The sequence below is a fragment of the Macroventuria anomochaeta genome (genome assembly GCF_010093625.1).
Source record: "Macroventuria anomochaeta strain CBS 525.71 unplaced genomic scaffold BU25scaffold_39, whole genome shotgun sequence".
Taxonomy (NCBI): Eukaryota; Fungi; Ascomycota; class Dothideomycetes; order Pleosporales; family Didymellaceae; genus Macroventuria; species Macroventuria anomochaeta.
The window spans coordinates 101,473-128,524 of NW_022985400.1; the positions used below are offsets into that span (position 1 = coordinate 101,473).

Genomic DNA, 27,052 nt, shown 5'->3' on the forward strand with positions numbered 1-27,052 from the left:
GAAGACAATATATACCTGTCCCGAAACATGCTAGTCCAGAATAGTCTGAGCAGCAGCAATCAGGCCCTCGTAAGCGAATTGGTTCATTGTCTCGAAATAAGAAGCCGTGGACTTTATTTCGGATCTCCAAAGGCAGAGTGAGGGAAGAGGGCCTCGAGGGATCCGGCGACTGCGCTCCCAACTCCGATTGTAGCGGTAGGGCCTGGCATCATACCGGCCAAAGAGGTTGACTGTACCTCTCCGCTCTACAGTCGCGAGTCAGAACATTTCGGGATCTGCAGCACATACTGTACCGTGCGTGGGAGAAGCGACAGGCATGTCAACGTCAACTTGATCCGCCACATTGGCTCGTACTTGAGGTTGCGTATTTATGCACCAAAGCTTTCCAAAGTGAAGGTGGGTGCGGTCATCGCCCAGAATCTTCGCACAGTGCCGAGCACAACTCATTGCAACGACGAAGGCTTTCCTCCACGGCACCATCATCAATCATCGCACTTCCTCGACCCTCCTCTCACTCTCTTCAGTTGGCACAACATAGGGCGCCGACTGTCTAGGCAAATAACTCGGACAAATCCCATCCGCCTCCGGCCTCACCATCTTCAGCCTCAACGCCGCCGCCAACACCTTCGCCTGCATGATGCCAAACTCTCTCTCGAATCTGCCCAAACACCCGATGATGAACTCTTGCGTCGCGCGCTCAGCGGTGGGCATCGAGCCAGCTATGTACAGCGCCCAGAGCGTCGAGTGGCCGCCGGAGATTCGCACGACGGGGAGGCGATCGGTGATGTCGTCCGAGGAGACGAGAGAGGGGTCGGTGAAAATGTTCTCGTTGCGGAAGTTTTCGAAGAAGAGCTTGTGCGGTTTTGAGAAGGGGCCGGATGGCGGGTGAGGGGATGGGTCGGTCTCGAAAGGTGGGCCAGCGATAGAGTCTGGTGAGGAGAAAGAGGGGTGGTAAGACAAGATAGTGGATGGTGATGGCAGACGTGTTGGGTAGGCATCTGCAGGTGGGGCGATCTTGGGTGTATCGTGGAGGAACTGCGGTACACTCGCCAGAATGTCAGACTGTACTTTTTGCAACTGTTCGATGCTTCTGGCGAGATGCTGAAGATGATGAGCTCCAGTGAATACGGGAGGTGACGTGGCGAGGCCAGCCAGGATAGTATTGCGAATAATGTCGTGGATGTAGATCTTGGTATAGCGAACCCAATTCCAAGTCTGGGCCGTAGCATGGCTAGGGTAGATATGGTATGTATCACCAAAGACAAAAGGACTGAGGTTCGCAAGTGTGGCCTCTTCATAGCTCCATTCCGGACCTGCATCCCTGAAGACTCCCTCCGCCACAGCATCGAGCTCAAGTGCGCGATCAAGTATGCTCTGTAGGCTCATCGCCGGGTCTCCCAGGATGTCTGCACGAAGGTTGACCACATCCTGCTGAAAGAAGAAGAAGCGGTTCCTTGGATCTGTACCATCAGAATGCTTCATGATCTCTTCGTTCATCTTGTGTACGTATGCCGGCAAAGCTGTGCCCTCTCCCAAGCAGTTCATCGTGAGCAGACCGATCGCGTGCAGATACAAACGTCTGCCTGCTGGTGTTGCAAACTGGTCCATACCACGCATCTTGACAAGGGAAGCGGCGCCAGCAACGTGCTCGCTCCAAGCGTGAAAGGTGTACTCATTAGAAGTAGCCTCAAACATACCCAAGAGGGTGATGGCCAGCAACGTAGTGTCTGATGTGACCTCATTGGGATGCGTAATGGCGTTATTCGTCATTTTGATGGCATCAAGATACCATCTGGTAGCTCTGCCCTTCAGTGCGCTATCTTGGTAGATGTTGGCGACGCCTGCGAGTCCGAGGGCTGTCATCGAGGTTGCGACCAGAGGATGGAAGCCATTGGTCGCCAGATGCTTGTTGTAGGCTTCGGAGTAAATCGAAGGCTGATCCAAGCCGATAGCATAATGAGACATGAAATAGGCGATGCCTTGGTCGATCAAGGGTGCCAGGAGCATGATGCCGGGTGACTCTTTGCCAGGTGAAGCCTTGCCATACGGTCCTTGAGTAACAAAGGGAAATGGCACAAGCCCTTCCGAAGACGTCGACGAAGGCCTGCTACTAGCATACCGTGCGTCGCGCAGCGCAATAGCCTTCGCTTTGGCCTTCTTCGCCTTGACCTCCGTCCTAGCCGTCTCATCATGGAAAAACACATCAACATTTCGATCATACCCAGGACATGCAATCCTAGCTTTCGCACACTTGAGGCATCCTTCGGGGGTTTCGTCGCACTGACTTGATGTTAGCCTTGATCGGTAGTGGCTGGCGAAGTGGCATGCGTGGTTGCTGATTGCTGACCTTGATCTTGCGCTCACGGCAGTTCTTGCATCCCGTGGAGGGCCGGCCGCGATACACCATTGTAGAGGCAGTCGCAGTGGAGGCTCGAAAAGGACAGAACGAACATGGTTTCGGTTGGGAACGCTGAGATAAGAATGAGGGCGTTGAGCGTACTGTGGAGAAGGTGAGTGGCTGAGGGTTGACCAAGCAGGACGCCTGAAGCGAACTCATATCGCCCAATCAGGCCGTGCTTACTTGCGAGGAGTGCATGCAAGGGGCAAGGCACACATCAAGCAAAAACTTTTGAAATATACGTCTGCGATGTGCGTGCTGTTGCGTAAGAACATCCGCTCGATGGATGAATTGGTGTGTCGCTACGAAATCTTGAGCTTTGGAATGAATCCAGCCCGAAAGGTGTGCGGTGCAACCAAGGTCCACATACTTTCTGCAAACATGCCTGATCCTTTCTGCAAACATGCCTGATCCTTTCTGCAAGCATGCCTGATCCTGTTTCGCCGGTCAACATAGATGGTGTTTCTGGTAACTCTACACTATATACTCTCGACTCCCGCACAGAGTGCATTGTCCTCAAAACCATCCCGCGACACCCCCTACACCAACGTGTTCCGTCGGATCAACATTCACCGTCTCAGACCCTGCATCGCTTCTTGCTGGCTCTGGATCATTGAACAGCATGACAAACGGCCTCGGAATCCCATACATCTCCAGCTCCCCTCTAACCTTCTCCTTCCCCCTCTTCAAATGTTTCTGACTCACCCTAAACAACTGACTAACATCCGCCATCTCCTCGCCCTCATACCCCTTCAACTCCTCATGCCACGTCTCGACATCCGCCTTCATCTTATACAGCGCGATGCCCGTTCTCACATACACCAGCCCAACATCGTCGCCGCCGACGAGGTCGGCGAGGAAGTCTTCGAACTCGGTATCCATGGCCTCACTCATTATGCGCACGCTGCGCATGCCCCAGAATGCTGCTTCGACCCAGTTTTGCTGGACAAGATAGGTCGCTATGATGCGTGCAACGAGTTTAAGACGGAGGATTACGCGGACGGTCATGCCGGTTTGGCCCGCGTGTATACCGTTGTTGATCGTAGCGTGGAAGAATGTATCCGCCAGCACTCTTCTCGTACGGCCTTTGATGAGGATGTGTATCGCATGAAAGGCCTGCTTGTATGCTTCTCGTGCCTCCTCTGCGCCGTCTATGCCCTTTGCGAGGTGCGCGTCGCCTTCGTGTAGAAGCTTCGTGGCGGATTCACAGCTGTGTTGGAGGGTCGGTGGAGGAACGGCCATGGCGTCGCGAAGTTCGCGTTCGACGGTTTTGTTGAAGCCTTCGATTTCCATAGAGTACAGCCCTTTGACCTGACTGAACGGTAAGAGCAGCTTTCGCTGTAACGCCAGAGGAATGTCCTTCTCGTCACCTTCATCGACATCGTCCATGTCTGGATCTCTCAACACAAATGCTGTCGACAATCGATCGTTCAGCATTGGGTAGCTGAGAGCTGAGTAGTACCATGTCTGCGTGAAGAGGTGTAGGTCGTCGAGGAGCAAGACGACGGTGTGCTCGGGCACAGCTTGGGTAAACGGTGCGGTGATTTGGATAAGTGCATGGTGATCGTTGAAGCAGTCTGCTTCGCGATCGGTGCATATTATAGGCACAAGGCCTTCGGATGATATGTGGTTTACTAGCGCTCGTTGATTCAGTAAAGCTCTCGACATGCATGGGGTTCGTGGCCGAAATCCGAAGGCGGTAAACAGGAGTGATGAGATGCAGATGGCAAGCTCTGGGCCGTGAGCCTTTGAGGGCAAGGTGCCGCACCACTCACTGTATCCTTTGGTCGTAGAAGCTCCTCGTGGCCCAAGGTGTCACAATCGCTTCCCCTCTTTTCTCCACACGACTAAGAAACAGCATACATACCAGCACTAGGCCAAGGCGTCCCAATCTTAACCGTTTTGACCTCTCTCCTCCACACCTTCTTCGCCTCCTTTGCAATCTGCTTACACGTCTTATACAGCCCAAACTCAAAACCATACACTCCTCCATAGAATCCCTGACTCTCAAGGGTCGCAGACTTGTGCAGGCGATCCGCTGGTTTGAAGTACAACGAGTATATCTGCTCGCGCAATTCCAGCGGTAAATCAAGAAAGCGGAAGGGCTCTTTTGGTGTCGCTTGGGATCCGGTGAGTGGTGGGAAGGAGGTAAGGGACGGTGGGGAAGGATTGGAAGTTGACATGGCTCGGTACGGGCGTTGGGGTAGGCGGGTAAGGAGCGGGGTCGAGTAGACTGGGAACATGCGCTGCGGTGCAATGTTGCGCAGAAGGTGTGGGATTTGAGACGAGTGGGTAAGACAGCAGAAGATCGCCGGACGAACTGCGAGCGAACTGCGGGAACCGGAGTTAACACAGGATCGTCCGAGCCGAGGTTAGTCCTGTCGTGTCGTGGATTGATTGGTTCAACGTCCTTTATGTGAGTCTAAGACTATGGAAGACGAGGTCCTGTCGTGGAGACTGGCAAGATATTCGACGACGATAGCAACGCCAGATCATCTGCATCCTTGTGAATATCTGGAGCACACGTCATAGTCTGGTTCAGCATGAGGAGCTTTCCAGTTAGCTGTGAAGCTCCAGTAAGAAAATGGTGGGGCGGCATGCTTCACATTCGACAAGCCTGTTAGTGGGTTCAAGGTATGAGAGACGAGAAGAGGAAAAGGGAGAACGATGGTAGAGAAAAGAGCAAGCTTCAGGTAAGCGATGAGTGCAGGGAAGGCGCAGGTGTCGACGAAGATGGGGGAAGGAACATCCCAAAGGACCCTGCAGCTTCAAAGCACGTTTCGTCTTCGCGTGAGACTCTCAAACTCAGGTGTGGTGGTGGTGTCAGATTACTCGAGGCTATTTTGACATCTATGATACAGTTCTTTACACATGCCACTTCTTGTAGCGTCCAACGTATGCCCTGCCATGCGCCAATGACTGTAATCAAACAACTGAGAGCGGTTTTGGGACTCTCTTTTCCCTCTTGTACACCCTCCTTGCTCTTACTTTGTCTGCGACGGCGGCACTCCGGCATGCGCAGTAGCAGCCTCAGGCGCTGATGCTGCAGAAGGGACGGCGGCACTCTGGGGAGCAGCACCAAGCCAGCTGAAAGCGCCAGCCTTCATATCCTTCATAGCGGCCTCCTGCATCTTCTTCTCCTCTTCAGCCATCTCCTTCAGCCACTGGTCACCGTTCTCCCTGATCTGCTTGTCCAGGTGCTGGTAGTTTTGGATGTTGAAGTCGCGGTACATGTCGATCATCATCTTGCCCTCGCTCATGCCCTGGCTGATGTTCTGGTCGCCCAGCTGCATGCCTGGCGACTTTGCTGCATCGAGGCCGAGCGACTTCATGAACACGCCGCCGGCGCTGCCCTTGCTCTTCTTCTTCTGCTCGGCGAGGTCGCGCTGGAAGGCTTCGCGCAGCTTGGCCTCGCGGCGCGCGTACTCGGTGGGGATGTCCTTGCCCTTCATCGACTCGAGGACCTTGCGGACGTCCACGGGCTGGCCGGTCTGCGACATCATGGCAAGGTACTCGAGGAAGGGGATCATGGCAACCAGGCCCTTGTCGCCGGGCTCGCCCTTCCATTTAGGCAGGACGATGGCGTTCTCGGGCTGCAGCTTGACGTGCGACGGATCCGTGTCGATCACGATGACCTTGGAGGGGTCGCGGTTGAGGTAGGAGAGATCCTGCGACTGTTAGCGCCACGGGCCTTTGCTTTGCGCGCATGCCTCATACCTTGATGTACTCGCCGTTCTCGAAGCGAGTCGCCTCACGGAACAGCGGCCACATGACGAGACGGAAGGGGTCGAGCTTGCGGATGATGGGGTCGGCGTCCATGGACTTGACCGAGGTGAAGATGACGAGCTCGTACTGCGAGCTGAGGTAGCGCAGGAAGTAGTCGAGGCCAGGGCGCTTTGCCAGACGATAGCCGTGCTTGGTGCTCCATTCCGAGTGCAGCAGCAGGTCCTCGAGAGAGAGCACGAGGGTGAGCTCGGGCGCGCCGCCAGGGATCTTGTCCTTGTCGGGCAGCAGCTTCTGGAAGGTGGGTTCGGTGTAGTAGGCCTTCTGTCCGTTGATGCGTGCGGCGGCGCGGGCGTACATCAGGCCGGGGGTCCAGCCGTTGGCGATGTCGGGGTGGGCCTTTTCCTCCTCGTCGCTCTCCCACGGCCTGCCGGCGTAGGCGGCGCCCACTGTGCCGAAGAGCAGCGTGGCCAGGTATCCCCAGTTGGCGACGCGGTTTCGCCGCCTGTCGGTGCTGGTCTCGTAGGCCGACTTGGGCAGCTCGCGGCCGCCAGCGCCGCCAAACGAGGGATGCTCGGCCTCGTCGGCGGAGGCGTTGGGGCCGTTATGGGCGTTGGGGTCGTTGGGGTCGTTGGGGTCGCGCTTTGCCCTGCGGTCCGCCTCTTCAGCGAAGGTCGAGGGGATGCCGAAGCGCAGGTCGGGGAGCGGCTTCTGGGGCTCCTGCGGTTGCGCGTCGGCCGACTCGGTCGTCGGGTCTGTGTTCGCGGCGGGCGACTTGGGGCCGGACAGCTCCTCCTCCGCGCCCTGGGCCTGCTCGGAGGCCCTGTTCACTGTCGCATTGGCGCTCGCGGGGCGCGGCCGTGTGTGGGAGGTGGGCGTTGTGTTGGCTGCGGGAGCGCTCGACGTCTCTGTGAACTCTGGCTGCTGGGCGGGGTTGACGGGGTTTGGGCGCGTCTTGTCCGTCTCATCGGCCATCTGGGGGCTCTTCGGTTTCCCGACCTTGGCGTAGGAGCGCGTCCATTGCCGCGAGGAGGCGATGGGCGCGATGCGCGGAGCGGCCAGCGCAGGGCGGATGCGCAGCGCCGCGCGGAACGCTGCTCTTGGGAGCATCGCAGGCGAAGTGTGGGCGGTGGGACGACAGGCTCCGAAGACAATGCCTGTCTACAATACAGTGGAGAGAGAGGGAGAGAGAGAGAGAGAGAGGGAGAGGGAGACGGGCGTGCGGCGGGCGTGCGGCGGGCGTGCGGTGGGTGCTCTGTGAGCTCGGTGGCCAGCTCGCTGGTGAGCTGCGGCCGGCGTTCCGAAAGTTTTGATGCAGTGGCCGAGCCGCCAAGCTTGCCTGCCGTCATCTTCGAGATGGCGCCAGTAGATACCAGGTGGCTTCCAGCAAGCATGTCTCCACCCGCTCCGATGCATGGATAGCGTCCATGTCGCTGCGCAGCGATTTTCTTGGGCATGCGACTGACTGCGCGGCCAATGCAAGGCGGAGCCCTCGCAGCGCTGCCGCTATGCCTCCTGCTGTGGACTGCCTGCTGGGCTGCATGCGCGCGTGGCATGACAGATGAGACAATTGCCGACTTGAGGTAGACGGGCTTGCACACATACTTGCTTGCATGGTCGGTTGACATTCGTAGACAAGAGACACGCGACATCTTCTACCACGGGTTCGACAACTACATGAACCACGCCTTCCCGGAGGACGAGCTGCGCCCACTGACCTGCGGGCCCCTCACGCGCGACCGCCAGAACCCCGCCCACATCGAAGTCAACGATGTCCTGGGCAACTATTCCCTCACCCTGGTAGACAGCCTGTCCACGCTCGCCATCTTCGCATCCACGTCCCCGCCGCACAGCCGTGGCGGGAACAAGCACGCGGGCAGCAGGCTCGCGGGCAGCAAGCTCGCGGGCAACAAAGCGCTCGACGATTTTCAAGATGGAATCAAGGCACTGGTTGACCACTACGGAGACGGGACCCCAGGCCCGGGCGGGGCAGGGAAGAGGGCACGGGGGTTCGACCTGGACAGCAAGGTGCAAGTCTTCGAGACGACCATCCGCGGCGTCGGCGGCCTGCTGAGCGCGCACCAGTTTGCTGTCGGAGACCTGCCCATTCGAGGCTACCAGGCCAAAGTCGAGGTGCGCAAGGCCAGGCAGGGCATCTTCTGGCCCAACGGTCTCGTCTACGACGGGCAGCTGCTGCGACTGGCCACCGACCTCGCGAACCGGCTCTTGCCCGCCTTCCACACGCCCACCGGCCTCCCGTACCCGCGCGTGAATCTGCGGCATGGCGTGCCCTTCTATGCCGATTCGCCCCTCAACATGGACCCTGAGCACGGCCAGTGCAGCACACACCCAAACGACAAGCCCGCTGAGATCACCGAGACCTGCAGTGCTGGCGCTGGGAGTCTCGTCCTCGAGTTCACCACGCTCAGCAGACTGACAGGCGACCCCAAGTACGAGAAGGTCGCAAAGGATGCCTTCTGGGCTGTCTGGCACCGTCGCAGTAGCATTGGCTTGCTTGGCGCTGGCATCGACGCAGAGACCGGGCAGTGGGTGTCCCCGTACACGGGCATTGGGGCAGGCATCGACAGCTTCTTCGAGTACGCTCTGAAGACGCACATCCTCCTCTCAGGACTCCCATACGACCCTGCCAACGCCAGCGTGGACTCGCCAGATGCGTTTCTGCTGGCCTGGGAAGAAGCACATGATGGCATCAAGCGACAGATTTACCGTGGCGCCCAGCATCAGCATCCCCACTATGCCCAGGTCGACCTCTACACGGGAGCGTTACGGGCCTTCTGGATCGACAGCTTGAGCGCCTTCTACCAGGGCCTGCTCGCCATGGCTGGCTACATCGACGAGGCCGTCGAGACACACCTCTTGTACACGGCGCTTTGGACTCGGTACTCCGCTATGCCGGAAAGATGGTCGACCGCGACCGGCAACATCGAGCATGGCCTGCGCTGGTGGGGTGGCAGACCAGAGTTCATCGAGTCCACCTGGTACCTCTATCACACCACCAAGGACCCGTGGTACCTCCACGTTGGCGAGATGACTCTTCGCGATATCAAGAGGCGTTGCTGGACCAAGTGCGGATGGGCTGGCCTACAAGACATTCGCACCGGTGAACTGAGCGACCGGATGGAGAGCTTCTTCCTGGGCGAGACCGCAAAGTATCTCTTTTTGCTCTTCGATCCATCGCATCCGCTGAACACGTGGGACGCGCCGTACGTCTTCACCACTGAAGGACATCCACTCGTTATACCGAGGCGTCTGCGCCCAGCGGAACCGCAGCGACAACAAGGCCCCCAGTTCGAGTGGCAGCCAGCACCTGCAACATGTCCTCTACCGCCCGCCATCCTACCATTCAGCATTTCTGCCACAGCTGCACGACCAGACGTCTTCCACGCTGCCAGTCTTGCTCGTTTGCACCTCATGCCCACGGTCGAGACGGTCGAGTCAGCACTCATTGAGTTCAACTCCGCTCACCCAAGCATATCTATGGCTGACGTTCGGTCGCCTTCGAACTACACCTACTACCCCTGGACTTTGCCGTTGGAGTACATACCCAAGAACGCAATGAGCTCGCCCTTGGCCATGCGCACGACATTCGATCTATCCTTCCCCAACATGCCCAACAGCCCACAACTCGGCACCATGCAGCGCATGCCCGAAGGCATCCTAGTTAACTCCATGAGCGGTCTCCGCCTCGGCATGGTCCGCGAGCACGACCAGCTCATCGAGATGAACGAACACTTCCGCATCTATGCAATCTCGAACGTAGCTCTGGGTCGTGACGAGAAGGTCTTCATGTCTCGCGCCACGATTGAAAGCTTCAACCCACTCGATCCCTACTTCACTCGCACCCGCGATGCTCACACCCTCGACCTTGTCATCGACGTTCCCCCTGCCCCAGCAGCACCTTCATCAGACATGTTGTCTTCACTGCTCGACGTCGCACTCGGCGAAATCGGAAACCTCACAGGCCTCGACATCGTCGACGCCCTCGACGACATGGACGCCCACCCCGAAGCCCTCGAAGACGAGCCTTCCTATCTATCAAACCTCCTGTCGTCCCTGCAGAACCTGCTCACCGCTCCGTCTCCCACCGGCACATCTTACACACCCATCCAACAAACCACGACACGCCACGCCGTCGCCGGTACTTTACCTATCGGTGTCGGCGCAGCTCCGTTGCCGGATACGAAAGACCCAGACCTCGCATACAGCGCCGCGAATCCGCTCGTGTGGAGCAAGATATACGTCCACTCCACCAACCTCTGTGACGACCGTCTCCCGCTTGAAGTAGCGAAGGAGAATCAAGTCGTTGTCGTGCCAAGGGGGGGCTGTTCGTTCTCGCATAAGCTGCGAAACATCCCCACCTACCCGCCTGATGCTGGAAGCCTGCAGCTCGTCATCGTTGTCAGCTTTCCTGAGCAACAATCACCGCCGACGACTTCGTCCAGCAAACGGGAAAGGGACCGGAAGACGGGTGAGGGTGAGGGCGTGGGCCCGCTTGTTCAGCCGCTCTTGGATGAAGAGCAGTATACGCCGGGTGGGCTGTTGAGACCGCACCCTATCCCGCTTATCATGGTCGATGGAGGGCAAGAAACTATCGATATGCTCAAGCGTGCGAGTGGGGTTGGCGTGAGGAGGCGGTACTACTTCAGGACGCAGGGAGTGAGGATCGGGAACCTCATCGTCCTATAAAGTCGTGGAGAAAGAAAAAGAGAGAGATAGATAGATAGACTCACGTTAGCCCTGGGAGAGGCGATCTGTATGCAGTATACTTCCGTGTTGTTCGATACCAGATAGACTTGTATGCATATTCATCTGTCCTACGTTTCGATGCTCATTCTCAACACCTAGTCTCCAGACATCCTGAAGTCCGGCCCATTGTTTCATGAACATTAACTCGCATCATCGCATAAGACCCGATCAACCGTCCTGAGAGCCAACTGTCTCTGCTTGTACCAGCCCGTCGGTCGCTCAGCTGACTGCATTAGTTCAACGTCGTTTGGCGCAGTGCGATTGGTGTCCGATGGGTATGCAGGTTGAGCGTTGATGATGTGTTGAGGTATGATTGAAGTCTCGTCAGTTTTGTGACCGTTTCCGAGGACGTGCTTTCAGGGCTGAGGTTTTCTGGTTGGCTGGAGTCAAGTCAAGACGCGCGTGTCTCCTCGAGAATCATCCCCTCGTGTCTAAGAAGCGCTGATGTATCGACGCGCCCTAGGGCCGCGCGCAGTAGCTTGATGCAGTCAACTTCACAACCCTACTGTCCTGTCCACCGCATGCTCGATATCCGTTCATGTTTGACTTCGGTGAGAAGAAAGGTGCGAAGCCGACTGGCTGGCTTGTTTGCCCGAACGGAGGTGCAGTAGGGTGGACCACATGCACATGTACGTTTACGCAAGATATCGCAAGGTTGGATTTTGTGAAGTGGTTGGAGGGGATGGAGAGACGCGTAAGCTTTCTGCGTGCTGTCGTGTCTGTGTCTTAGGGAGGAGGAGATGTCGTAGATGTTGAATGCGGAAATACATCGTCATACACAGGAGCGAAAGAATGGTGTGGTGTGGCGTTGAGGAGTGTTGATGTTCAGACTTTGGTACATTGCGTCACGGACTGGAGATCGGCATGGTCGATCAGTGTTAGGCTACCACCATCGCACCGCGCTAGATGCGCGGGATGATGTTCTCCGAGGTAGAGGATGAAAGGAGGCACAGGCAGTAGGAGAGAAGGGGGGAGGCAGTATCAAAGTGTCGAATTAATGTAAGACATTACAAAGATAGCTGATACCAATATTGGCAGCAAGGACGTAGGTGTCGTGACCTACCAGAGGCTCAGTGCCTCAATAGACAAGGAAAGATGACACGCTTGCTGAACGCGTGAAACAGATCTGGTGACAGACTCTAAAAGAAAGAAGAACCAACGACGCATTGGCAGCTCCTCAGAACTCCTCACCCTCCAATTCGATGCCCAAAGCCTCCTTACAGCCCCCCCTAACAGTCCTCTTAGCCTGCTCCTCAACCATCCAACTCGTCTGCTCACCCCCATCCCACTTAATCCCTACAACCTTCCCGGCACCCTCCCCTTTCAGATCCATAACCACAAACAGCTCTGCGACCTTCAACCCTGTCCACGCACGATGGAAGTGTACTTTTAACTTGCCATTAACATCAGGTCCTTCCGAGAACACAAACCATTGGTCCGCAATGCTCTCAGGGTAGAAGCCAGTATATAGTGCATGGACCTGCGACGGTGGCAGGAATAGATCCCATGCTCCTATGCGTGTGTTGTGTGGGAAGGGAGATGTGGCGTGGGCATTGCGAGATACGCGGGAGTGCGTGGAGGATGTGGTGTCTGTGCTTGGTCGGCTTGAGTGGTTCGATCGAGCTGGTGATGTGGGTTGTGGTCGTGAATATTGTTGAAAGATTGGGAGGTCGGGGAAAGAGCCGGAGTCGACACGGATGTGTGTAACGAATGTCCTTGGTTTTTGGGCTGGCTTGGTGTTGAGGGGTCGGGGCGAGAGTGACGATGCTGGCAAGCGTTCAAGTTGTTGTTCTGTCGAGGGGCGTACGAGCTTTCGTGGAGAACGAGGTGATTGTGGTATCTGTGGTGATCGTGGTTCGTTTACTTCGGCGATGATAGGACTCGATATCTCAAGAGGTCTTTCGCGCCTTGTGAAGCGTCGGAAGATTGATGCCTTTCTGGACAGCGGCGGTGGCTGCGTGCTGTCGATAGCCAACATGATGTCGATGTGTAATGATCCAAACTTTGCTTTCTGGATAGTACCTTGGTTCAGGTACAAGCGAAGACGGTAGCGAACTGTCAGCCCTAGAAATGTCGAAGAAAGCAAAGAAGGTCAAGCTGAACGGCTGATGGGGTAACGCCGTATATCAGCACATCAGCATGCGGGGCCAAAATCTCGATTCAGCCCGCCCCAACCACGGTTTTCGTAGGCTGATTATGAGTACCGCTGACCTTGTCCTATTTTAGGTTCCTACATCCTTGTCTTGACCTGCCAAGTGCTGCACGCTCAGCCAAACCCCAGGGTCAGGAACTGTCCGCGCAGCAGGCGCTCTCATTGGCCAGCTCGTTACTCAGCGTCCGTGCCCTTGCACCGTAGATATGCGCCCTTCGATAACACACCAGTCGACAGTTCACATCTACACCCTCATCAGGAACCTCTCCAGTAGACGGGAACGGCACAGAACAAGCTCGATATTCGCGCTTGTTGAGGAGCTCTCCAGCATATGTTCTGGGCATGATGAAATGCGTTGCCTTCGCAGTTCGCCAACGTTCTGGGGTTTGCTGCATCCTGCAAACGTCACCATCTTTGGGGTTTTGGCGGGCACGCCACGACGGCAGCCAGCACGGACTCGCTTGTCCTTCAGCGAGGCTGCGACAGCTGTCGCACGGTCCAGAATCCGTATTGTAGGAATTCTGCTACGCCGCCTCGCGTGGACTGCTGGCCTTGGGATCTTTCGCTACACATCGTGAGCTGTATAAAGCCGAGATGGACCGCGCTGCATCGCGACCTCCGCTTCGCGAACCCACGCGTCGTGTCTTCAACTTGACTTTGTCAAAGCCCTTACCACTATCTCTTAGCTGTAGATCTGGGCTCACGGTATCGATATCGGCCCCGCACAGCCGAGAATCCCAGAGAGCTTTGCCGGACAATTCAAGCCTGGTGTTGAGCACCGATCAACGAGACTCTCTTGGTCGCTTGTGTAACTGAAGACAACGAATTCGGACTGGTCAAGCTGAACAAATGGCAGAAAGGCCATGGCTCTCATGCCTCAGCCACGGAAGTCGGAGTTGGGGATCGCGCAGAATCGTGTTCCAAAAGCGTCAGTAGCGTAGATTTAGAATTTGCAGGTCCCGTGGCTCTAGGGTCTTGGTCGATGACTTCATGCAACTGCCGATCTGTTCCTGTCGAAGGTTTCGGAGATTTTGAACCCGGTGGACCTCAACTCATTGTTATGAGGGAAGCCAATCATAGAATTGCAGCACAATGCTGCGCGTACATTATCGCAATTGCCGTTATGACAAGTCGGTACAGCTCTCCGTGAAACAGACAGATCATACCGCAGCGTTTGTGTCCTGCATTAGCTCCGCAAGGAAGACGCGACCGACATTGCGCTGCCTCGTTGTCATACGCAAACGTTTGAACTGGAAAGGCAATCAATCTGAGAGCTGTGATAAGGAAGTTGAGGTTAAGGAGGCTGACGGTATGTGATGGGTTGTATTTGTTGGGATCTGAGCTGACAAGGTGGCATTATGTTGTTGTTAGAAAGCCACCCTACTCCTGGTAGGTGATAGTCTTTGTTCTCAGAAATTCTTCGATACCCCAGTTGCCGTTGAAGCGACCGAATCCACTTGCCTTAGCTCCGCCGTGCGGCAGTGTCCATTCGTCGTGGACAGTCATCGAGTTGATGTGTACAGCACTGTTACTTGATCAGCTTGAAAACACTTCAACTGCGGAGTATCAACATACCCAGTCTCGATCTGCTTTGCGATGCGGAAACCACGACCAAGGTTCTCCGTGAAGACAGCACCGGAAAGACCGTAGTCAGTGTCGTTGGCGATTTCAATCGCTTCCTCTTCGGTCTCGAACTCAATGAGGGAGACAGAGGGCCCGAAAGACTCGGTGTAAAAGAGATCCATCTCCTTCTTCACGCCCTCAACAATGACAGGACGCATTCTTGTGTTGGAAGGCTCCTTGGTCTCTGGGTGTACCTCCTCCTTCTCGTGGTCGCCGTGCACGACCTTGGCGCCCTTGCTCACGGCGTCAGAGATCAGTTTCTTGTTCTTGTCAATTGCAGCAGGCATGACCGTTATGGGTGCCGGCTTGTCACCACCAAAGATACCTTCTACAGCACCCTTGAAAGCCTCAAGGAATTGCAGCTTGATGCTCTTGTGCACGAGCACTTTCTCGGAGCTCATGCAGATCTGGCCAGAGTTCAAGAACGCTCCAAGGGCACACTGTGTAGCAGCCTTCTGCAAGTCTGCATCAGCACAGACAATGGCACTCGCCTTACCGCCAAGCTCCATGAGAACGGGCTTGAGGTTCTTGCCGGCTTGCGAAGATATAATACGTCCAACAGCCGTGGAGCCAGTGAAGTTGATCTTCTTGATAGCAGGATCTTCAATCAAAGCCGATGTGACCTTAGCAGCGTCCTCAGGTCGGTGAAAGAGCACGTTAACAACACCTGCAGGAAGGCCAGCTTCAGTCAGGATGTTGCCAATGGCCCACCATGTGCGAGGGCAAAACTCCGATCTGGTGAAATCAGCATCAGGTCAATTCTTGCAACAACCGAAAACTCTTACCCCTTGAAAACGACGGTGTTACCTGCTGCGAGAGGATACAGGATCGAGCGCATACCAAGAACGTATGGGGCGTTCCTGTCAATTGTTTAGCACTTGTGACTGCCCTCCACCGAAAGCTTTGACTCACCAGGGCGCGATTGCAAGAACAACACCCCATGGCTCCTTGACGATCAGCGCAGCTGTTCCCTCCGCTTCACAAGTAGGAATGTGGCCCATGACCGTGCTCAGTCTGCCCGCAACATCTCGCAGCATGTCAGCGCACTTAGGGACATTGAAGCCACTGCTGAAGGCATCAGCAGCACCCATCTCGATCTTCATGTAGTCGGCAAGCTCGTCTTTCCGGGAGTCGATAATGTCGGCAGCCTTCATGAAGATGTCGCGCTTCGCAGCCGGCTTCATCTTGGCCCATGCTGGGAACGCAGCCTGTGCTGCTGAGGTGGCATTCTTAGCGTCCTCCAAGGATGCAGATGAGGATTGCCAGATCTCCTTGTGAGATGAGGGAGAAGTGATCGAGAACGTCGTCTTAGTGGTGACCTCCTTCCCGTTGATAAGGAGGGGCACGGTGTATGAAGTATCATTCGTCATCTTGCTGAAGGATCGCCTTTCGAACTGTTTGTGGGAGGGTTGACGAAGGATGCAAAAAAGAGCCTCAAGGTAAGTCGCAAGGCTGCATAAATCTATCGATGGGGTTAATTATGCCAAACTCCTTCTGCCGCATTGTGAAAACGGCAGTCGAGCCCATTCGGCAGATTGGACGGCCTGTGTGGCGAAGTGGAGGTTAGCGGAGCGTTTCGTGCAGAAGGGCCGCGGCCGATGACGAAGGACAAGTGGTCCCGACGCGGAGCAAAAACTCATGATGCGGGGAAGGCATCAACAACACCAACATCTAAGAGTGGAAATTGGCCGACAGGTATGATTGTGATGGAGTTTTACGAAGCCTATAACTTGACGAGCTTCGTGAGTGGCTTCTTGACATGTTCTATTGGTCTCTGCTTGCAGTTACCGTTTCCCATAGTGTCCAGTCTTTGTGCCCAGTCTTCAGGTCTCCTGACACCTCTCAAGAGCAGGGTGTCAGCGATTCCAACGGTGAGGATGTATTGTCGATATTTGTACTTCGTTGTGTGACATTTTGCAATCTCGGTAGGTTATGCAGAGTGTGGTCGTTGTAATGATTTTTTTGTAATGATTTTTTTGAACATGATGCTGGTTTCGAAAAACAAAACTATCCTCCACGAATTCCATCAAAATTGTCTCAAATAAGAGTCACCAAGATGCACTATTCATCAACATCACAAACGCGGTATCTGTTCTTTTGTCCCTGAATTTGAGGGAGAAGCGGTTCTCCCCTGTCGTCTGAGACCGTCAGATGCAAGACACGCAGTAATCATAGTAATATCTTGTTGAACGATTGAACCATGAACATCACAATATAACAATGTTACGGCCTTTCACATATGGAGTGTTCAGTCACGCAAACACCTATACCATGGTGACGAACGCCCTCTACCTCGGCAACAGCCCCAGTCACTCCGATGATCTACGACTGTTTGTAATCTTCCCCCAATCTGGGCAAAGAAGCAATAGCAGACCTCTGGCGTGCTTTTGGCAGAGGTGTATGTTACCAGCTATCCACGCCATACACTCCCCACAGAGATTGTATGACCAAGAATCGGATAGCATGGACTACATCAGCTACGACACAGAAGATGAGATGAAAGACTTGGATGAAAGCCTTGCCACATCCGCACTACATACACCAATCCAGCGCCACGGTAGCACTCAACTCTTCTCTCTAGATCAAGCTTGGGAAAGCATTGAGCGAACGGTTGCAAATGACCCAGACCTCCAAGATCTGACCAGCCCCCAAAATCTGACCAGCCCTCAACATCTGAACAGCCCTTATCATCCCTTGTATCTTCATTGAACTCAACCTCTTGTAACTAAATCTTTGCATTCCGAAAGGAGCTACAGCTCCTCTCGTCTTCCATAGTCTTAGATTCAGATAGGACATTAAACCAATCAATCAATCAATCCAAGATCTGACCGACATGTTCCTTGTTGTCTCGTGGGAGTCACCTGCAGTATCTTCAAGGCCATGGCAAACCTCGTCCTTCGAACAGTTTTTGAACCGGAGTGCACAATCAGTAGTGTGGGAAAGTGGTTTACGATAAGATGTAGGAAGAAAGGCCGGTGTTAAAGGCAGACATGCGGACTATATCGAGGAAAAGGTCAGCGACGTTGACCCAGTTGGAGGATTGGCCGGACACGAAGAGAACGCAGAGTATGATATGACATAGTAATGGCAGAAGACCATGTACAATGAGGGACCTGGTGATCAACAACTGGAGGCGGCAGAGCATTGAAGATACCTAGCGGTAGTTTACAACGCGCTCAAAAGTCGCGCGATTCCTCGTCGCTCAATGACATCATGCCGCGACGCTGGACAAACATTAGTAATTAATTGCACTGCCCCCTTCGGACCTTCCCACGATCATAACAAACCGAAATGCGCACGGAAGGCTACGAAATGACCTTACAAATCCTCTCAATTCCATCTCCATCGCACTCGCTACGTTCTGCATCTGCAGTAAGGTGTAATGCCAGATCCGGTGGATGGGCTGCGCAACCCGCGAGAAGCTAAGAACCACTTCCTCAAGTACCTGAAATATGAGTTATTCACGCTCAACTTCTACCGAGCGCATATGCTCTACTTTATCATTGTCATTGCGATTTCGTCCGTCATTGTGTATGGAGAGGGAGTTAAAAATGGGCCGAAGGAGTATAGAGACTCGCATTTGAGCTACATGGATGCGCTCTTTTTGACATGCAGTGCTATGACAACGACAGGTACATTCAATCTACAAGCTTAATTGCAAATGACGTGAGCTAAGTTTGAGTAGGTCTTAACTCAGTAAATCTAGGCGATCTCTCCAGCTTCCAGCAAGCAGTACTATGTATACTGCTTATCATCGGCAACATCCCCTTCGTCTCCATGGTCGTCGTTCTAATCCGTCAATCTATGTTTCGTAAGCGCATGTCAGAAGTCGTAAAGCACTCGCGCACCATGCAGCGCCTAGTTCAGGACATCGAAGACAACCGCCAAACCGAAAGCAGCGGCAATAGCAGCAACAACAACCTGCGCCAACGTCAGGTCGCTGGAGGCAGAAAGAGCAGGGTGAATGGAGAACAGAAGCCAGCCAAGACCCAGCCCTTGAACAAGAGGAAGACATTTCACCATCAGACAGGATTTGGGTTCGTGCCGACGCCTTGGGAGACGCAATTGGTGAAGAACTTCTTCAAGCGTGTGTTTGATAGTGTGACGAGCGAGTTGAAGCCCGAACAGCACGATTACGTATCTTTCAAACCGCGTCTGGATTCCAAAGGACGGTTCCTTAAGCTCAGCGAGCACGACCGACTGGAATTGGGCGGTGTGGAGTACCGCGCTTTGCAAGCTCTGCTGTATATCTTGATCGGCTATCAGCTGTTCTGGTATACTTTTGGTGTTGTGTTCTTAGTACCATACGCGTATTGTACTAAGACAAGAGACATATTGCGCGAAGCGCAGCCAGGAGGTCTGAATCCGGGGTGGTGGGCATTCTTCTCGACAGTTACCGAGTTCGCAAACGGTGGTCTGAACGTGCTGAACGCCAACTTCATACCATTCAGTGGTATGCCGTACATTCTGATCATTGCTGGCGCGCTTGCTTTGATCGGTCAGACACAGTTTCCAATCTTTCTAAGGTTGACAATCTGGATGATGAAGAAGTGTGTTCCAAAAGGGTCGCGTCTGCACAACACCTTGCAGTTCTTGCTGCAACATCCTAGACGATGCTTCATCTACTTGTTCCCGAGCAGGCAGACCTGGTACCTTCTGGCAATTCAAATCACCATCGATATCAATGCATGGCTCTGTTTCGAGATCTTGAACATTGGCATGCTGGACATTGAGACATTGCCTACCGGTACAAGGACCCTCGATGGTTTGTTCCAAGCAACCGGTCTCCGCACGTCTGGTGCTTATATCATCGCATTCAGTTCTCTTGCACCAGCATGTCTGGTAGCTTACCTTGTCATAATGTACATCTCCAGTTATCCCCTGGTGATGACCCTTCGCAAAACGAACACCTACGAAGAACGCTCCATCGGTCTAGACGAAGGCGACGACAGTGCTGCCGGCATTGCATCACACCTGCAGAAGCAGCTCGCATACGACATCTGGTTTCAGTTCCTTGCTTTCTTCCTTGTGTCAATCATAGAGCGAGGTCACATCTTGCGAGGAGATCCAGGCTTCGATTCCTTCGCTGTGCTCTTCGAAGTCACATCAGCATACGGTACGGTTGGACTGTCAACTGGTGTGCCAGGTGAAGACTACAGCCTTAGTGGCTCATTTGCGAGCCTCAGCAAAGTTGTGATGTTGTTTGTCATGGTACGAGGCCGACATCGTGGATTACCGCTTGCGATTGATAGGAGCATACTCCTGCCAGGAGAGGAGCTCATGCAGCGCCTAGATGCAGAGTACGGTGGTCGAGGTGGCGCTTCTGCAGAAGATCTGCAAGAGCTCATCACAAACATTGAAGAGAGTGGTGCTCAGACTGGAGGTTCGAAATCCGCCGCAGCGCAGCAAGATCCATAGGAGAGGCTCCCCTCTTGGTGAAAGTGCCACAAGCAGAAGAGCATTTGACTCACAGATGGAGCATCCGATCGGTGGAGTTATTCCTCAGGTCGGACTTTGATAATCGATCGGAATCCTCGGATAGCCTCCGGAAGAATAAAAGAAAAGGGGTATACTAATACAGAAGCCACCCCGTCTTTGCATCCGGCGAGCAAACCTGGGATCCTTCTGGAAGGCGCATAGAAGGCGAACACTCTTCCTTGTCGACCTTCTTGGATACGGAAGTACCCTCCGGCAATCCTCACTCAACCAAAAGTCCAGTGCTCTTCATCTTAATGCCCCGCGATCCTACCACGTCATCCCTTCCAAGCACCTGGGTGTTGTCTCTAGGCCACCACTCAGCCCTGCAAGGCGGTAAGGCAACGAACCCGTCGCCTGAATTTTCGGGCACGGAAGCGCCGATTCAAACAAGGGTAGAACTGCTCATTCATGCAGCGGGGACAACCAGGTGATGTCTAGGTAATAGGGCTCTCAAATCCTGAGACGAGGATGGCACCGACTCAATACCCGCACCTCGAGGCTGTTGGAAGCTTGTATGGCAAGGATTGATGGTCTTGCCCCGCAAGCATGAACGATGGGAAATGAGGTTTGCATGACAGGCCATAGCAGACAGCGACGTAGGATCTGTGTGGTACGGGCGGGAGATGCGAGACCAGGGAAGGCAGACTAGGTAGTGTATCTGGTCGACAGGTATCGGCATAGCGGTAGCCATATGATTTGAGTTTGTGGCCCCGTACAGAGCAGGGCTGACACTGTGCTTTTGGTGAACGTGTTCGTTGCCTGTGCACCAACGGTCTTGGTGGTTGCAAGCCTGGGCTGCGGGTCTGACGAAATTACTTCTTTCACCGGAAGCCTCTTCCGCACGTCCAAAGATGTGGAGACGAGAGGACTCTTGCATTCGCTTCGCCCAAGTCTCAAGGTGGATGTGAAGAGGCGCGATGTTGACAGATCTCCGAACCTGAGGCTGAAAGTGTTTCACGGGGTCAGGAACGAAACATCGTCCAGGCCTGAAGAGGCAGGTCGTAATTGGAAGGACCGCGCCCTTGAACGTGGCTTCTGGCTGGGCCGTGGTGCATCTTTGTGGCTGTCAGGATCTCTTGTGAAGGTGCTTCGGTGAGGTTGAGGTGTTTTGGTGGGGATGACGCATGTTGGTGAGGATGACGCATGTTGGTGAGGATTCGCGCTAAGCGAGCGCAACAGTGACGCGGAAGGATCAACATGACAGGCACGACGGTAAGCACGACACGGAAAGGACACTACGGAAAGCACGACATGGAAGCCATGACACAGAAGGCACAGACGGAGAGTATGACACAACACAGCAGTCATCGATGATAAGAACAATGACATAATCGCAAAGTGAAGTTGAATAATGGAGATGTATTGATTGTTTAGATACTCTGTAGCTATCTTGATTCGCCATGCCCTTACCATGCTCCCATTCAAACAATCATCAGCCGACAAATGAGATTCGTTAAACCTCCACTTTGACACGCCAGAATTTTTTGTAAAAGACCGACTAAACGACAAACACGCCGCAGAACTAAACTTGTAATAAGAGTGAACGAAAGTAAGAAGTCGTAAGCAGTTGTTGGTTCGCAACTCTAGTCTAGAACTGACGAGGGTTCTTGTCCTCGGTGAGGAGACTGGCGATGGGCATGTTATCCCTGGGTGCAGAGCTCCAGGTACCGGCACGGGCGCGTCCAGAGGAGGGAACGGGCATGGGGAGCATGTACGACATGCGTTCAGGGGCGGAGACAGCGCTTGTGTTCATGCGGCTGTAATGCTTCGGCTCGCTGTGAGCGGGTGATGGGTATGGGAAAGCAGAAGGCTTGAGGGCCGGGTTGTGCAAGATGCTGCCATCAGGAGATGCATCAGGAGTAGGTGGGCGAACAGCGCTGGAGCTGTTGCGCCAGATCTCTTCGAGCTGCGCTGGCGAAACATCAGCACCGTAATCGGCAGCTACGGTAGACCAAAACTGCTGGCGGCGAGCCTCGTAGATGGCGCGAAGTCGATCGGTGTCGACAATGCGTGGCTGGTAGGCAACCTCGGTATCGATGCGAAGTCCGTTGTGAGGCTCAGGCGAACCCTGAGGGGTGAGCGTGCGGGGCTTGGGAAGGAGGATCTTATGCTGGCTGCGACCAGGGGATGCAGTGGCCGAAGTCGACCTGATGTGGTGAGAGCCTCCAGTGTAGCTCATTGGCGAAGTGTGGCGAGAGGATTGAGAAAAGTCATCCTGATCGGTTCCCATCGAGTACACAGACTGGGCAACGGAACCGAAGGAGGCAGTTGATGAGACCGAAGAGTTGCGCCTGCGGCGGTGGCTGCCATGCGACAACTGATGGTAGTGAAGGCGGCAAGCGAGCTCAGTCTTCTTCAAGTGAGCAGCAATGTGCTTGTAGGGCATCTTCTGCATGCGAGTCTGAAGCAGATAGTTCTCCTAATGATTGTCAGATAAGTTATTAGTGGATCTTGTGTTGTTCTTACCTCTTCTTCGGACCACGAACGGTTTCCGGCAGTAGACATCTTACGAGCACGAAGACCAGATGCGTTTGGGTTCTGGGAAATCATCTCTGGGAGAGGAGAGAGGATCTGAGGCTGGTGGTGAAGCATTGTGGATATGTTGCGATGTTTTGTGATCGATCGAGTGGGTGATGAATATGCGTTGGTGTGATATGTATATCAAAGCCGTGAGTCGTGTTCGCTAGGGATGTCTGCTCTTCGTATTCGAGTCTGGCTTTGAAGGAATGTATTACTGGAAGATTGGTATACACGAATGTAATTGCTCAGCAATGTGGATTAAGGAATGTAGTGTAGCCCAACCGGTGGGAGTTAAAGAAAGTATTACAAGGCTGCTAAGAAAGAAACCAAAAGACTGATGCCGATTGAACAGATGCGGTTGAGGCCTCGAAACTTGGGGCATCCGACAACTGTTATAGAGTTTGAACAATGACAAGAAACGGGACGTTCCTTGGGCCGCGCACCATTGTGGATTGCAGTGGCTCGTCCTGATGTTGGCAACGTTTTCAAACTGTCAGTCATGCGGCTAAGTTCTTGATCGCCGGCACGGTTGACATCGGCGTTCGAAGCCAGAATGTTTAGAGCAACCCTGATGCGAGACAGGTTAAGCCAGAGACGGAGGGACAAACGCTCTTTGGCGATGCGTTCGCCTGGTATACTGACGTTCTAGAGCGGATTGCATAAAGCCAACGAACGCTTTGGGGTTGAACGGGGTCGGTTTCAAAACTGAGTATGTCAGAGAGCGGGTCGTGCAGCAAGTTTGTGAAGCGAAAGGTTTGATAATGTTTGGAAAGCCTGGAAACAAATCCACCCTGGACCTATATCTACAGCGGGCGCTAACTCAAAACGCGCGGTTACAGGTAGCGGAAAGAACAGTGCACCGTTTAGCTGCCTTAGCGCCTGAGGAACACCTTAATAGTGAATATCAGCGTTCGAACTAAAACATAACTTAAAATCGTCATGGACAAAACAACAATAGCAGAAGACGATTGAAAGTGAAGCTGAGAAAGGACGCGCAACCTGTATGCGCAACACAAATCTGCAAACCTGTGCAAGACCAGGTCGTTGCTGACGTCGTGAGACAGCCGAGACAAGAAAGAGCCCGGGAATGCCGTGTTCCGTTCTTGAGCATCATCTTGGTAAGGCGGTTCTCAGGCAATTCCGCTTGGCGCTTAATAGGGAGCATTATCACTGAGCGGTCAGTTGGAACGCTGTGGCAGAGCGGTTCTCCCAAACGTTTACGGCTTGGGCTGATACAGGCGCTGCATCAGGTGGCTGGTAGTCTTTAGCTTGGCAGAGAATAGCCAGCGGAGCCTACGCTGAAGTAGCATTACGCTCCGTTGCAAAGAACATCGTCATTCATCGTAAGGGTAAACAGGCGAGAAGCGAGTCAAATTACCTTCCCCGCGCCCAGCTGTCGAATGTCGCAAGAAGGAGGTTACCGCACCGTCATAAAGATGGCAGGGGCTGGCGAACGGCTCGAGGTGGTGGAGGGGCTGACCAGCTACGAAATATGACCAGGAGGGTCGTCATTGGTTGACACCGAAGGTATCTGTGAGATTGACGGGTGTATTCTCGACGTCGTCACGCGTTGTGCGACATTAGATTGGTGAATGTCGCTGCGACCTTTCATGATGTTGTTTGACCGATGATGTCGAAAGGCACAAGCAATGCGCAGAGGAAGGAGCGCCGGGTCAGCGCACGTACCAGCCCTGCCCCATCCGCTGTCAACCCATTCTCCGTCACCACCCACAGTCAACCACGCCTCACACCTGCATACGAGAACTACAAGAGAGCGGTTCCTTCTCATGATACGAAGTTATTGACAGATGGTAGTATGAATACGTCTAGCGCTTCCCCAAGATGACCGGCGGTATCTTGCTACTTGGTAAGAGGTACATAGTTCTGATCGATGTTCGTCACAGCTCGATCGGCAGCATTTTGCATCACTCACAGGAGCTGGAGATGCATGAAGATGTCACGCGCTGGCTGCACCTTCCCCGCCCTCTTCGGACTCGTCTGGTCGTGCCCGCAACTCTGAAGCCACCTACTCATCAGAGCCCGTCGAAAAGGCTGCTACCCCGCTTCTCGACTGCAGCTCATCTCCGTACCGATACTTCCACTCCTACATGTCTTTGACTACGATAGAAGTACTTCTACTCCAGCCCTACAAGTCCGACGGTTGCCCCCGCTGGTACTTGGCTGATTAACCTCACAGCATCCCAGTCGTCCTCTCGTCTGATGCCACTCTGCTGAGCCCATTCGTTCGTCTGCCTGCAAACCTGACCCTTCTTGTATCCCTTGTACTTGATCAACACTTGCACCGACGGGCGACCTGCCTACTTGGATATCATAATGATCTACCACGTCCACTCTCGCCGTTGTACTCTCTGAACGCAAACCTGAACTTGGCAGTATACGAGCATGACACCACGCTCTATAGACGCACCCCATCTGACCAGTAACGAAGCCTCGCGTCTTTATCTGACCGGCGGCGGACAAGACGCACCCGTGCGCCATCATGTCGTGAGTCGCTCTTACTTAGACTCAGGTCTTTCGTGGCCAAGCAGGATGCTCTGCTTCTCATATCCGTCTGTCGACTTCGAGTCTTTTTGTGGACGCGCTGACCTTGGGCGACTCCACACTACAGCTCCTCACCAGCTTCCAAACGTAATTTTAAACCCTCGCCGACTGCACCAGCTCAACCGCAAACCTCACAGTACACTACGGCACCCGAGCAACCTACCTTGCAGCCTGCAGTTCCTACTACTCAGGGGAACAACAAAGTCTCCATGAGTGCGCAACAACTGCAATCTCCATCATCTGGACACCGAAAACGCAAGTCTGTTAGCTTGGGCCAGCAGGTCAACAACATGGCAGACACAACTGGTGGTGGTGCAGAGGTACAGAATAGTGCGACGTCTGTTCAGGTAGATCAGGTCGATACTTCTGCGCAAGAGCCGAAAATCAAGAAGAGTCGAACAAACACACCTTGGACACCAGCAGAGGAGCTAAGGCTCAAACAAATGAGAGATGCAGGCAACAGCTGGAGCGAAATCGCAAAGGTAGGCGACGGTCGTCTACTGAAGACGACGAAGTGCTCAAGGTCATCAGCAAACCATTCATCACTGGTTCTGACACATCTTCACAGACTTTTCCACAACGGACAGAAGGAAGCGTGAAAAAGCATTGGTACAAAGTATGTAACATTATCCATCCGTTCCAGCAAGCAGTAACTGATCACTCTTAATCAGGATATGCACTACGCCGAGTTCGCAGAGGATGAAGTGAGTTTGTCTGAACAACCTGGATACCACGGCAGACCAATACTGATCTGGAAGCAGAGCGCAGCATTACTTGCCGCAATTAAGGAATATGATGCCAACAAGTGGAAAGCTATCGGCCAGAAGGTTGGCAAACCCGCAAAAGTAGGTCCTGATACTTTCCTATGTGTACCGTGTCTTTAGTGTATATCCACTGACTGTTTCAGGCCTGCGAGCAGTATGCGAAGGAGCATTTCGGTGGAAAGTATTGATAATGTTGAGCACAGTCTGCATCTTCCCGGTTTCAGCGCAACGATCCCACTTTAAGATACCAGTTTTCCTATTTCGGTCGAGCAGTGCACGCGCACAACTCTTTCCGATGTCCTTTCGTCCCTATTGGAGTCCTTGGTAACGGCTATCGGCAGCGGAGTACACATCGACTTTTTTTTCTCAACTCGGCATCTCTGTCGCTCTCACCCTGCCGATTCTTCTTACGCGCCGAGTTTGTATCGAGAAGCCTACCTACGTTGTTAAGCCATCGTCGATCACACGTAGCATAGTCTGGCCATCACCACGGGTCACATCGACTGTGTGTAGATGTGGAGATGTAGTCAATATCGATGTAAAGGTAATGCAATAATTATACAATAACCCATCTGTCACCGTTCAAGTCAAAAGCCGTTGTTTCGGGTATCTACAGCAGTTCGCAGCAATGTTTCAACTCCTTGCCGTTACCGAAGCGATGCTGTTTCTCCGTACGGCCGCTAACCGATCGCAACCTGGTCGAACAACTGGCTGTTCGTGGTACCTGCGTCTTTCCGCTTGTGTGGCGCGTCTCCAACCACAACACGGCCCTGTTGTCTATCTCGCGCAATCAGACCCTTCAACAGAAAGTCTGGACCGGTAGAGCGTTGTGGAACGGTGCAGCTAGGAGCAAATAACGTGTGGTCCGGACAAGGATTGGCCTGAGGCGGTTGAGGTAACATCATAGTCTTCCTGCAAGTGGAGGGCAGAATGACTGCAACAGGCAGCTCTTTTGTCGCATGAAGCGCATTGTTGCTCAAGGCCACTGCACCTGTACTCCCTCAGCATACGCGTCGCGTACCGGGAGCGCACAGGCAGCGGAGGACTCATTGCGAGCTTTCTGAG

The 27,052-nt window shown here is 53.9% G+C and overlaps 9 protein-coding genes across 9 annotated transcripts; 3 read left to right on the forward strand and 6 right to left on the reverse strand.

The window, feature by feature from the left end:
• Positions 1 to 486: 486 nt before the first annotated feature.
• Positions 487 to 2,479, reverse strand: BU25DRAFT_401265 (uncharacterized protein; the record flags this gene model as incomplete). The annotated part of the gene is made up of 3 exons (XM_033705006.1): positions 2,348 to 2,479; positions 984 to 2,280; positions 487 to 929 (listed from the first exon to the last, which is right to left on the reverse strand). Exons 1-3 carry the CDS (start codon positions 2,405 to 2,407, stop codon positions 487 to 489), a joined length of 1,800 nt encoding a protein of 599 aa, XP_033557284.1. The 5' UTR covers positions 2,408 to 2,479.
• Positions 2,480 to 2,663: 184 nt separating this feature from the next.
• On the reverse strand, positions 2,664 to 4,581 carry BU25DRAFT_494525 (uncharacterized protein; the record flags this gene model as incomplete). The annotated part of the gene is made up of 2 exons (XM_033711786.1): positions 2,664 to 4,032; positions 4,266 to 4,581. The coding sequence occupies 2 exons, from the start codon at positions 4,579 to 4,581 to the stop codon at positions 2,915 to 2,917; spliced, it is 1,434 nt and encodes a 477-aa protein (XP_033557285.1). The 3' UTR covers positions 2,664 to 2,914.
• Positions 4,582 to 5,204: 623 nt separating this feature from the next.
• BU25DRAFT_414605 (uncharacterized protein) lies at positions 5,205 to 7,391 on the reverse strand. The gene is made up of 2 exons (XM_033707335.1): positions 6,116 to 7,391; positions 5,205 to 6,066 (listed from the first exon to the last, which is right to left on the reverse strand). The coding sequence occupies exons 1-2, from the start codon at positions 7,229 to 7,231 to the stop codon at positions 5,383 to 5,385; spliced, it is 1,800 nt and encodes a 599-aa protein (XP_033557286.1). The 5' UTR covers positions 7,232 to 7,391; the 3' UTR covers positions 5,205 to 5,382.
• Positions 7,392 to 7,530: 139 nt separating this feature from the next.
• Positions 7,531 to 10,929, forward strand: BU25DRAFT_414606 (glycoside hydrolase family 47 protein). Its single transcript, XM_033707336.1, has 2 exons — positions 7,531 to 7,704; positions 7,756 to 10,929. Exons 1-2 carry the CDS (start codon positions 7,598 to 7,600, stop codon positions 10,826 to 10,828), a joined length of 3,180 nt encoding a protein of 1,059 aa, XP_033557287.1. The 5' UTR covers positions 7,531 to 7,597; the 3' UTR covers positions 10,829 to 10,929.
• A 933-nt stretch (positions 10,930 to 11,862) lies between these two features.
• BU25DRAFT_442739 (uncharacterized protein) lies at positions 11,863 to 12,866 on the reverse strand (the record flags this gene model as incomplete). Its single annotated transcript, XM_033709321.1, has 2 exons — positions 11,863 to 12,511; positions 12,713 to 12,866. The coding sequence occupies 2 exons, from the start codon at positions 12,864 to 12,866 to the stop codon at positions 12,066 to 12,068; spliced, it is 600 nt and encodes a 199-aa protein (XP_033557288.1). The 3' UTR covers positions 11,863 to 12,065.
• A 1,554-nt stretch (positions 12,867 to 14,420) lies between these two features.
• Positions 14,421 to 16,033, reverse strand: BU25DRAFT_425111 (salicylaldehyde dehydrogenase; the record flags this gene model as incomplete). The annotated part of the gene is made up of 4 exons (XM_033708329.1): positions 14,421 to 14,565; positions 14,616 to 15,398; positions 15,449 to 15,523; positions 15,576 to 16,033. 4 exons carry the CDS (start codon positions 16,031 to 16,033, stop codon positions 14,421 to 14,423), a joined length of 1,461 nt encoding a protein of 486 aa, XP_033557289.1.
• A 2,012-nt stretch (positions 16,034 to 18,045) lies between these two features.
• Positions 18,046 to 20,081, forward strand: BU25DRAFT_350828 (potassium transport protein-like protein 1; the record flags this gene model as incomplete). Its single annotated transcript, XM_033703326.1, has 2 exons — positions 18,046 to 18,295; positions 18,346 to 20,081. The coding sequence occupies 2 exons, from the start codon at positions 18,046 to 18,048 to the stop codon at positions 20,079 to 20,081; spliced, it is 1,986 nt and encodes a 661-aa protein (XP_033557290.1).
• A 1,424-nt stretch (positions 20,082 to 21,505) lies between these two features.
• BU25DRAFT_451541 (uncharacterized protein) lies at positions 21,506 to 23,232 on the reverse strand. Its single transcript, XM_033709759.1, has 2 exons — positions 22,608 to 23,232; positions 21,506 to 22,560 (listed from the first exon to the last, which is right to left on the reverse strand). Exons 1-2 carry the CDS (start codon positions 22,731 to 22,733, stop codon positions 21,730 to 21,732), a joined length of 957 nt encoding a protein of 318 aa, XP_033557291.1. The 5' UTR covers positions 22,734 to 23,232; the 3' UTR covers positions 21,506 to 21,729.
• A 1,506-nt stretch (positions 23,233 to 24,738) lies between these two features.
• On the forward strand, positions 24,739 to 26,536 carry BU25DRAFT_414617 (uncharacterized protein). The gene is made up of 6 exons (XM_033707337.1): positions 24,739 to 25,166; positions 25,291 to 25,705; positions 25,792 to 25,839; positions 25,895 to 25,927; positions 25,985 to 26,068; positions 26,131 to 26,536. Exons 1-6 carry the CDS (start codon positions 25,162 to 25,164, stop codon positions 26,173 to 26,175), a joined length of 630 nt encoding a protein of 209 aa, XP_033557292.1. The 5' UTR covers positions 24,739 to 25,161; the 3' UTR covers positions 26,176 to 26,536.
• The last annotated feature ends 516 nt before the right edge of the window (positions 26,537 to 27,052 follow it).